This window comes from Tachysurus fulvidraco, chromosome 4 (genome assembly GCF_022655615.1).
Source record: "Tachysurus fulvidraco isolate hzauxx_2018 chromosome 4, HZAU_PFXX_2.0, whole genome shotgun sequence".
Classification (NCBI taxonomy): domain Eukaryota; kingdom Metazoa; phylum Chordata; class Actinopteri; order Siluriformes; family Bagridae; genus Tachysurus; species Tachysurus fulvidraco.
Window position 1 is genome coordinate 4,195,143 of NC_062521.1, and position 12,104 is coordinate 4,207,246.

General features: G+C 41.5%; 1 protein-coding gene across 1 annotated transcript in view; it reads right to left on the bottom strand.

The window, feature by feature from the left end:
• Positions 1–12,104, bottom strand: part of LOC113655380 (MAM domain-containing glycosylphosphatidylinositol anchor protein 1) — a 196,227-nt gene that overhangs the window by 118,635 nt on the left and 65,488 nt on the right. Inside the window, exon 4 of the mRNA XM_027165890.2 lies at positions 10,577–10,751. Within this exon, the coding sequence (XP_027021691.1) occupies positions 10,577–10,751 (175 nt within the window). The remainder of the gene's footprint in view (positions 1–10,576; positions 10,752–12,104) is intronic.

Sequence of the window (12,104 nt, forward strand, 5' to 3'; positions counted from 1 at the left end):
TCATCCTTATAATGAAAGGTCTGTGTCTGAGAGTACGAAATTAAGATTCAAGCCCATAATCAAGCCAAATAAGTAAGTAGGTAAATAAATAAATAAATTTGAAAATAAATAAATGCGCACATACGTATGCACATCTTCCAGAAAAACCATTTACACATACAACCAAGTAAGTACATGTATATTATGAGAACCAATACGGTTATCAGTGCTAACGAGCCACATCGCGAGTCTACGAGTTCCACAGAAAAGCCGGCCTCCGGTTTTAACGAGGCTTTGTTCTGCTGCAAAGCCTAGAGATATTTATTAGAAGCATATGAAATTTTCATACGGTGTAAAACATTCCCTTTCATCCTGTAGCCCGAGTTGCGGCCCAGGCAGGAAGCGCGTCTGGAAGCTCAACGGGAGAAGAGCTGTGAGGATGAAAGGAAAGAAGACAAGGAGAAATCTGGGACGTGCCTTTGGGTGACATCAGATAAAAAAAAATAATAAAATAATGTAAAAAATAATAATAATAATAATAAAAAAAAACGGCACAACAAGGCCTTAATTTGAGCTACGGTTAATGTTCACGTCAAACAACTCAGAAAGTAATCTCAGTGACTTTGGCACTGGTTAAAAGGTGCCAGATGGTCTGTATGGAGTATTTCAGGAACTGAACATCTCCTGGGACTTGAACAACAGTCTCTGAGATTTACACAGAATAGGGGGGGCAAAATGATTATGGCCAAATTTGTTCGGATTCAAGCTAACAGGATGGCTACAGTAAGTCAAATAACTACCGTATACAACCATGATGAGCAGAAAAGCATTCCAAAAAAGGAAAACACATGAAAAATTAAGGCTGATGCCTGACAAAGCCACTCCAGGGGTCCACTGGAATCTGAGGCAGCAGAGGGCACAGACTCGCCCAAATTAAGCTTTCTCAAGAATGACAATTTGATAGCTTTTTCAAAGAGGTGTCATGTGAGAAATCCGCGATTTCAAAAAGCCTTTGACGGAACTAAGATAAATACTGTATATCCTCACATCATTTGAAAGATTCTCCGACTGAATGACTACTGCATTGTTAAAGGAGGCGATAACGCCAAACAAAAAAGCTTATTTAAAGTGCATGCGCTGCATAAATGTTCACTTCATCGATGATTATAAACTCATAAAAAAGTGAACAGGGGAATAACACGGCGTGTCTCTCGAGTTGCCTCTGAAGTTCAGTTGATAGATTTAGTGGTGCAATTTGGAGCAATAAAAGTAGCAAACAAGAATAAATTAGACGAACGAGACGAACGGTCCGATAAAAGATCCGCACCCCATAAAAATATGCAGTAAATCACAGTGCGGTGGGTTTTAGACTATCAGCTTGCACGTACAGTAGAATCCAAATTGTAAGAACATCTGGAAAGCCTAAACACACGCCTACACGTCTGCCACGCCTCCTCGCTGTCCTCTAAGCATTACCAGGAACCCTGTCTATAAGTTAGCAGTTTTTTTTTTTTTTACTTCATTACACTCCCTAGCACTCTCTCCTCTTCTCTGACATTCTCGAGTATTTAAACGTCGTGTGCTTTCAGAATTTAATGGCTGAAAAAGGAAGAAGCATAGGAATGCAAACATACAAAAAAAAAAAATCGAATAAAAAAACGTTCATGGTTTTTGGTTCCGCCAATTAATTCTCAAGGTTCTAATATCGTGGGCTTGTTCGCTGTCCTTGAATGGGTGAATGTGGGTGTGCTCTTGTAAAGCTCCTGACTGAGCTCCAGCTCATTCTCATTCTCCCCTGGTGCGTCTGCTCCGTGCCCGGCACAAGGGGCTCATTGTGGGCATTGGTGGGGCGCCATGTCCTTAGAGTCTCGCCCACCTCTCCTCTCCTCAGCTTCCTTCACAGCGCTAACCCGCTTACAGTGAGCGCTTGCCAAGCCTTAACACTCTCAGCAACACAGAATTCATCTTCCTCAGCTAAAATAAATAACAACCCTCGTTCCTTGTGTCTTTCGATCCATTCCGCCACTCGGCGTTCACATGGTGAGCGTTATGATTGGTAGACTTCGTTTAACATCATAATCTAAACATCAAAGATGTCTTGATTGTGCAACATGTTGTTCCATACCAAGGTGTTCACCATGATACAATATTACACCATCAAAATCAAACACACCTTAAGGTAATGGGCTTCTAACTACAGCGGGTCCAATCCGTCTTATTGTTATTATCGCTGTATAAAAAGGATTTTGCGCTCGATGCCTGATGACACTTTGCCCTGGAGAAGATTCTGAAAACTGCTGAGGTCCTTAGTGACACCAAAATTATAGACTACTTTGTTGTGCTTTTGAGCTCGGCTTTCGAGTTAAATTCTAGCTAGCTAAAAATCTGCAGGAATGCCAAAGATCTAAAAAGTGCGTAACATCTCAAAGTGCGTAACATTGTGTTATTCGTCATGAGACACTTTCCGACAACACAAGGCCTTTTGACACCTGGTCACTTCATGTGCTTTCTCTGATCCGATAGCTATCTGATTTGTTAAAACTGTTCTATTTACATTAGGCCACATAAATGCGTCTTGGCGAATCGGATATCGATCCAATCTTTCTACTCCCGCCCAAAATGCTAATATATTTTACCTCATTTCCGGGGTAATTGAAATGGTACATGCTTTGGTGTATGCGGTTTTCAGAATGCAATCAAAAAGAAGACGTAAAACGTTTTAAAAAAACAGAATTTACTTAACAGTGATGCACGACTCGTGAGTCTTCCGTTTGGGAGGAGTATAGCGCTGACGTACAGTACAGACCAAAAGTTTGGACACACCTTCTCATTCAAAGAGAACATTTAGTTCATAACAAAAAAGTGTGAAACAACTGAAAATATGTCATATTCTAGGTTCTTCAAAGTAGCCACCTTTTGCTTTGATTACTGCTTTGCACACTCTTGGCATTCTCTCGATGAGCTTCGAGAGGTCGTCACCTGAAATGGTCTTCCAACAGTCTTGAAGGAGTTCCCAGAGGTGCTTAGCACTTGTTGGCCCTTTTGCCTTCACTCTGCGGTCCAGCTCACCCCAAACCATCTCGATCCGGTTCAGGTCCAGTGACTGTGGAGGCCAGGTCATCTGGTATCTGGTGCAGCACCCCGTCACTCTCCTTCATGGAAATGCGTCCCAGACCACCTCCTGAAGTGGTTTGAACGATCGGATATATATACATCTCAAAAACGTTTTGGAGAGCATTTACACCTGGTCTTTTTAAGATCGGACAATCCGATCACAGAAAACGCATGAAGTGACCAGGTGTAAAAATCCCCACAGAGTCATCACGGAAACATATGGGAGGGGATTTGAGCCAAGGCATCGTCAAGCTCAATAAAAACAAACCAAATGTCCAACAAGCTAGATTCAAATTTCAACACAGCTGAGAAACATCCTGTGCAGTTTCGACCCAATGCATCTAGAGTGAATTCGATCTCTGCATCTTAACAGGATTCGTTTCAGTTACATATTGGCATGTTGTCAGTTTTGCTGCCGTACCAAAAAAAACTAAAAACTACTTCTTCTAAAACTACTCTAAGGTTCCATTTAAAGCTTCACATTTGGTCTTTGAGAATAAACATAAACGTAAACATGTCCTCTTTTGGTAGCTCAGATTGGTTTACAAAGGCAGCTGCTAATCAATAGACTTCAATGGTCTTGTTTGTGTGAAGAGGATCCTGATGTGTTCTGAAGCGTCCTCTTATCTGCAGATCATTTACAAAAGGAACTGAATATATTTGATCTGTCTTGGCCACCGGGGCAAAACTGTCAACAATTACCGAGTACTCTCTAAGGTATGCTGTTGCTTTTTGTAGAATTCCCAACTGCTGCTAAATAAATCTGTAGCACACAGGATTCAGATGCTTTGAACGGTAGAAAGGATCTTTCTGGAATTGCTTTAGATGCTTAACGAACAAGACGAGTCTTTACGATTATAGCAGCAGTTTTTCTGTACAAGGTCTATAGCACCCGTGTAAGATTATGCACCAAAGCAAGAATAATACCTGAGGATAAACTATGGACCCCTAGAAAAGTCCTTGCCTATACAGATCTCTCCTAGGCTCTATGAAAGGGTACTACAATTCAATGCATGCTTCCATACGTGGAAAAAACTGGTGTCCGATTTATTTTATTGATTCTGGGCAAATGTAGCCAATCAGAAAGCTTTCAGAACCATTGATACCAGCACAAGCTGTCATGGTGTCCATGATGGCATCATGGGGCCATCATGAGGCTTGCGAAGGTTGATTGATTTGGAGAACTTTTACCTGGGAGCTTTCTACACTGCGTTTAATGTGTAAATATATATATATATTGGTTGGTTGGTGTTGTTTTTTTGCCCTGAGTGGGCTTATTAAAATTGCATGCTGCTTATCACCACCTGTAATGTCATTAGGATTAAAATATGCACACAGTCAGCGAACAAGCTGCATCCAATTTTGTAAGGGAGCTCACACTCTGGTAGGCCATGCGTGTTCCTGATCCATAAATATGCATCTGATATCAGACTCGCGAATAATAAACCAGAGCTGTTTGCTTTTCTGTTTTCCACCAAAATTTCACCAGGAACATTCCAGAAATGAAGCCTCATTCAACGGCCATATAATTTGGTTAAGGGATTTTTGACTTGTTTTTTTTTTTTCATTTTAAATATATATTCATGTGCTTTTTTTTTCTTTTCTTGTCCTTCTTGTAATGGTGCACTGTGTGGCAAAAATACCGCGTCTATTAATCGCAGTGTTGTAATGCATCAGAGTAAAAATACTTTGTTACCGTACTTAAGTAGAAATTTCACGTATGTGTACTTTACTTCGCTATTTAAATTTTATTTAACTTTCACTTTTACTCCACTACATTTAACAGATAAAATGTATACTTTTACTCCGTTATATTTCCACTAAGCATCTTCGTTACTCGTTACTACAAAATAAAATCAGAAGAAATGTGTGCATAAATTGAAATGTAAATGTCTGGTAAATGCCATAAATGTAAAATCACAATGTTTACTGATACTTCTTAGTGCTCTCTCTCATAAAGCTCTACGTGTTTTGATGTTAACGGCCCCTGGCATGTTCCTGCGAAAGTGGTCAATTTAGTTAAAACACAAAGCACCGGTCATGCCAATCCTCCCGCAGGCTGACCGCATGTAGACAACAATCTCCTCCAGAGACGGAAACGGTGTGAAGATGAAGGCGGACAAATCCCTCGACATGATCATACGGACAGTGTGGATGCCTGTAAGACGGAGGGTCAAGATTTTTTCTTCCACGTCTAGCTCGTATTAATCTACTCTGCTATCACATAGGCTGTTCTGAGAAAGGAGAGACGGCGTGCAGGTCAAACTGTCTCTGGACTCTCATGCAGCTCGAACAAAAGAAAGGAAACCACCTGATGTGCAAACTCTTATAGAGCCAGTTTTTCACAATGCTCCCTTCTTATAGTTCAGGCTGGTTTATATTGATGTGCGTCTCAGGCTTGTTCTGGTATTTCTCTCTCTCTCTCTCTCTCTCTCTCTCTCTCTCTCTCTCGCTCTCTCTCTCAATATGGCTATGTCTGCTGGGAAATAATTGTTCATCCAGACAGACAGACAGACAGACAGACAGACAGACAGCAAGCTTCATGTTCTTTTCTTCCCAATACTTATGGTACTTCTCTCATGCTGGTTGAGTTGTTCATAGTCATACTAATTCATTTACAAAACCTTGCCTGCTTGCTTTCGTCTCCCCCTTGACACTCTTTGATTCCTTCTCCTTCTCCCTGTTTTCCTCGTCTCCCCATGTCTTATCCAATAACAGGGTTTGGTACAACAGGAGACGGTGTGTGGTCACCGTCCATGTGTGCGACTGCAATAAGGGAGGTTTGGCGAGTCACTGCTCCTATAGTGCACAGGTACGTGCAGCGTGCACGCGCAGTCAGAGCTGGAGTGAACCAAAAGCAACCAAAAGCAGTGAAATGTCACTATTCTTATTATTAGAGTTGATAGCACAAACAAAATATTAATGCAATATCAATACTGAATAAAAAAACATTTATTGATTTGGTCTTTGTCTTGTGAATATTTTTATATTAATGACTGCATTTATTGGACACACTGTTTGTAGAGAATGCACACATACATGAACTGATCTGATTCAACTGGCATCATTACATCATGCATAAAATTTTGGTGTCCACTTTTGCCATTTTAAATAATACCATAACTTTTGGCTTACTATGTGGTCATATAATATATAATATAAAACTCTTCTTGTTTTAAATTCTCACTGAGGGCTAAAACCCCCTAAAGATGAAATCCTAGAACCTCCCCTGGTCTTATGCCTACGGAAAATCATTGAAATTTTACTTTTTACTTTTACTTCAAATACTCAAGTACATTTAATATCAGAAAATTACTTTTGATACTTAAATACAGTAAATATCAGATACTTTAAGACTTTTACTTGAGTACTTTATACAACACTGATTAATCGGAGGTTTGTTTGTTTTGGATTTGTTACGTTTTTTAGATAATTTATTTTTTTAAATATAAAAATAAATAAATAAATGCATTTTAAATAAACACAAAAAATATAAATAATAAAGATAAATAAATCACATATAAATATAAATCAGATAAATATAAATCATTTATTTATATTTTAATAGTACATTTTTAAAAATGTATTTAATATTTAATTTCAAGATTTCATATATTTAAGAATAATCCAACACAATATCTGGCAGTTCTATTGTGTTTATTATTATTATTATTATTATTATTATTATTATTATTATAGATATGAAAGTGGATAAAAAATTTAATTAACAAAGGAACTAAATAAACTAATAAATAAATAACCACCATTCTTTATGTTTGTACTTAATTGGGGTTGTCACAAAATGATCCCTTAGCAAAATAGACAATTATTTACAAATAAAATAAAAAACAAACAAACGTGAAAGACATGACTGTATAAGTATTGACCCCCTTTTCTGCCTCAGAAGTCGCATATGGAGTCAGTCGCTGAGATCATGTGTGTCATGTAATATCAGTGATAATGCATTCATTCCTGGAAGACCCCTGAGTTTAAAACCTATGAGCCAAGCGCAAGAAAAAGGTTTAATCAAGAAAAGTATTTTGCTAAAAAAATACACTGTAAAAGTCCCACAAAGCGACGTTGAATACGTTATTAAAAACGAATAATTACAGCACTACAGGAGGCCGTCCGTCAAAGGTGTAGTTTTTTTTTTAATATGTAGATTCCTAACAGATAATCTGCAATTAGATCCATTTCACATCCATGTTGTAGTTCAACCTCTGCTCTCTAATACACTGCTCAACCCAAGCAGAAACTGGAAATACATGGTCAGAATGATAGCAAACGACACACGGACAGTTGTGTTATCCCACACTGGAGAGAAAAGCATCCTTACCTGAGTGTGGCTGGCTGAGAGTGTAGTGTGAAAAAGCGAGCAGGGAATATGGGGGATTGTGGGTCAGCGGGCGCATTGGAGTTTCTGAACCAAGTCCATCCCTATTGTAGAGGCATGCTGCATTTTCACCACTCAGTCACCTACTGTCTCACTGGCCAGAGTGCCTGGATCGGAGTCAAGCCTGTCCACATGCACAACCATTTGTGTGTGTGTGTGTGTGTGTGTGTGTGTGTGTGTGTGTGTGTGTGTGTGTGTGTGTGTGTGTGTGTGTGTGTGTGTGAGTGCATAGTGATGAGTCTAATCGAGTAAGCTATATGAATGTGCTTGTGAGCAAATGTGATACATCGACCTCTTGTTAAGTGTTAGGGTGTGTCAAAATTTGTACTACTGACTTAGTGTGTGTGTGTGTGTGTGTGTGTGTGTGTGTGTGTGTGTGTGTGTGTGTGTGTGTGTGTGTGTGTCTTAAAATGTAAAAGTGGTGAAAGAGTATGAAGGATGAAATGAGACATTTTTTTTGTGTGTGTGTGTGTGTGTATGTGATATAGGAGAGTAATGAATTGACAGACGCGTTTTGATCAAAATCAGGGGATGTGGTAGCTCAGAGGTTTAGGTGTTGGGCTACTGATTGTAAGGTCATGAGTTTGAATCCCAAGTCCCCAAGCTGCCACTGCTGGGTGTTGGGCCCCTAAGCAAGGCCCTCAACCCTCAATTGCACAGGTGCATAAATTGAAATGTAAATGTCTGGTAAATGCCATAAATGTAAAATCACAATGTTTACTGATACTTCTTAGTGCTCTCTCTCATAAAGCTCTACGTGTTTTGATGTTAACGGCCCCTGGCATGTTCCTGCGAAAGTGGTCAATTTAGTTAAAACACAAAGCACCGGTCATGCCAATCCTCCCGCAGGCTGACCACATGTAGACAACAATCTCCTCCAGAGACGGAAACGGTGTGAAGATGAAGGCGGACAAATCCCTCGACATGATCATACGGACAGTGTGGATGCCTGTAAGACGGAGGGTCAAGATTTTTTCTTCCACGTCTAGCTCGTATTAATCTACTCTGCTATCACATAGGCTGTTCTGAGAAAGGAGAGACGGCGTGCAGGTCAAACTGTCTCTGGACTCTCATGCAGCTCGAACAAAAGAAAGGAAACCACCTGATGTGCAAACTCTTATAGAGCCAGTTTTTCACAATGCTCCCTTCTTATAGTTCAGGCTGGTTTATATTGATGTGCGTCTCAGGCTTGTTCTGGTATTTCTCTCTCTCTCTCTCTCTCTCTCTCTCTCTCTCTCTCTCTCTCTCTCTCTCTCTCTCTCGCTCTCTCTCTCAATATGGCTATGTCTGCTGGGAAATAATTGTTCATCCAGACAGACAGACAGACAGACAGACAGACAGCAAGCTTCATGTTCTTTTCTTCCCAATACTTATGGTACTTCTCTCATGCTGGTTGAGTTGTTCATAGTCATACTAATTCATTTACAAAACCTTGCCTGCTTGCTTTCGTCTCCCCCTTGACACTCTTTGATTCCTTCTCCTTCTCCCTGTTTTCCTCGTCTCCCCATGTCTTATCCAATAACAGGGTTTGGTACAACAGGAGACGGTGTGTGTGTGTGTGTGTGTGTGTGTGTGTGTGTATGTTTGCGCTGTATGTAGAGGGAATCTGTGCCCTGCTGCTTTGCCCTGGCTGACTCTAATTGCCGGTGCCGTTGTGCCAGAGTCACCCAGGGAGCTGAGGGGAGCCGGCGGGGTAAAATTAAACAAGCATTACATGTCAGGAGTGTTTACTCTCAGAGCTGCTGTCAGCGTGCTCTTGTTTATCTGCTCCACAATTACCCTCTGCCCCCAGGGAACCCTGCGGGGCAGGACAGAGTGAGGAAGGGCTCCCTGTAATGCGAAACTAAAAAGTGATGGTAGTCCCTGTCACATTCCCTCCGTCTCTTGATTGCACTGCCATCTGTGCGCACACGTCTGCCATCAGGAGGACCCCGAAGCACGAAAAGTGGAGGTTTGTGTCTGTCTACATGCAGAATGTTTATACGGTTTAAATTAAACGCGTAACAGTGTCTCGATTTAAACTTCACTTCTATTCTGCAGTGACATCGACGAGTGTGTTGTAAACTTGACTTTTTGATATCAGGTCTTTTTGGTCTGTTTACACAGCGGTTAACGGTGCATTGGGAATTAGCTTAGGAATCCTTGCTTCATCACTGTTTGAGTGTGTCCAGCTCTCCAACATCCTTAATCCCTACTCAACTCAAACAGATCAGCTTCCAAAGCATTAAGATTCATGCTAATACCTCGAGTAATGCCATCACTGCCATTAACACCTCTGTTAACACGCTCGTGTAGCTTCTGTTTGCTCTGTAAAGTCAGAGTTTACGACAACCGCTAACTTCTCGCACCAGTATTTTCGAATTATATTTCAGTTGAACCATGTATGGATGTCGTTTTTCAGTCGCATCTGTGTTTGCTACATCTGTTTGTTTCTACGTCACTACGTTTCAGTGTTTCTACGGCTTCTGCAGGAAGTTCACTAAGTAGAATCTTAGTGGTTAAAATGTTGGAGTTCACCTGCGAGGCTGCCACTGTTGGGCCGTTGAGTAATGCCATTACTCGGCAGTTGTATAATGAGATAAGATCAGTGTAGATATAACATGTAAATGTGACAGATTCTTATGATCTGTGGTTGTGCATGTGGTGGCTATGACCTCTGACCTGACCCCTGGCTCAATGGGACAGTAGGTCAAAGTTGATGGGCAGCACGGCAGATCGCCCCCATACATACATACATACATACATACATACATACACACACAGTGGGGCAACACTGCCTGAACCAACACTAAAACAGACACACTGGATCCTCCCACTTTACCCGCTCGTACTTTCCAGGAGTATGCAAGCCACCTCAGAAGGAACTGTGTGATGTAACTGATCGCACCTCCTGGACCTCAAGTGCAAAACCTTCTACCCTCAACCCCTTCCTTTACAGTACATTTACATTCTTCTTCCTGTTCCCGGAGGATAAACATACTCCTGGAGAGCTCATTCCATTCTATGCTTCCTGTATTTTTAACGCTCTCTTTCCTCTCCAGAGAGAGATGGAATGATGGGAAGTGGAGGGATCATGGTCCTAGCACTTACATTGCACATCTACCCGGATGGACTTGATGGCAGCCACCCCAACCCCGTTCTCGGCCTTGCAGTAGTAACGGCCTCCCTGCACCCTCTGGATGTTGTCGATGCGTAGGGTTTCGTTGAAGATCGGCGTGTCTTGAAATTTGTCTGAAGCGCTGCCCGCCGTCTTGGTCCACCGCACCTACAGAAGACGACCACAAAAGAAAAACAAATTTCAGGAGCTGCTTGTGAGCCAGACTTTGAGCTACTTTTCAAACTATCATCGCTGCCTGCCATTAATGATGACCTGATATCACAAAGAGGAAGACTGACTCTGACTCTGCAAATAACCAACCATAGATCGTTGAGTTTTTTTTTTCTAAGACAAGAAAAAGAAGAAGGTGTGCATGGAGAAAATTCTGGGGTAGAAATGCAATCTCGTCGGGTCAAATAGACAGGCGGTGCTGCTTCTCATTTCACACAGGACAACTTCACTACACTAAAAAGCAAAACCTTGCACAGACACCCAATGGAGTGCTTTCCGAGAGTAATTATGGAGTGAATAGTATCTGTAGATTATTTACTCTCACATATCTTACAAATCCCAAATTCTGTCTGACAAAATTACAAAGCCTGAAAAATATTTTCATGAATAAATCACTATGTACAACTGCTTGAATCCGCTGCTACGACTTTGCTGTCGAATGCTGTTTTTCCCTCTTGCACGAATTTCTACACGACACATCTCTGTGAAATTTGGTGCAAAAGTGATTTGTGCACCTGTAGAGCTAGGGGCAAAACAGAAGGCGAGGTCAAAGACATCGAACGGCAGATGTCCGTATCCAGAGTGAGGAGATACTGTAGGAGTGGTACTAATCCCCCCTGTCTGCGACCGCTTTTTCACGCTAACAGAGAGACAATATCCTAGTTTACAAAGCTTGTTATCCAAGAGTTTTAAAGTTTGCGTCCCCACCGGACTGAGGCTCAACTACCAATTTAATTTAAAAGAATCCTGTAGGTTAGACAGCTGAAAGTGGAGCAAAGAAGAATGAAACAAGATGGTATCACCCTAAGGAGTGTTCCATTACAAGCTAAGCTAAGAGGTGTGAACACTCGTGCAACCAACAAACTTTCATTCAGTCATTTTCTACCGCTTATCCGAACTTCACGGGGAGCCTGTGCCTATATCAGGCGTCATCGGGCATCGAGGCAGGATACACCCTGGACGGAGTGCCAACCCATCGCAGGGCACACACACACACACTCATTTACTCACACACTCACACACTACGGACAATTTTCCAGAGATGCCAATCAACCTACCATGCATGTCTTTGGACCGGGGGAGGAAACCGGAGTACCCGGAGGAAACCCCCGAGGCAAGGGGAGAACATGCAAACTCCACACACACAAGGCGGAGACGGGAATCGAACCCCCGAACCTGGAGGTGTGAGGCATAACCTTGTTGGATAAATCACATGAAACCTTTTTACCAGTACACCCATGCCAGTCAATCTGTCAGTATAGAGTCAGTATAAAGACAATCACCCATTAT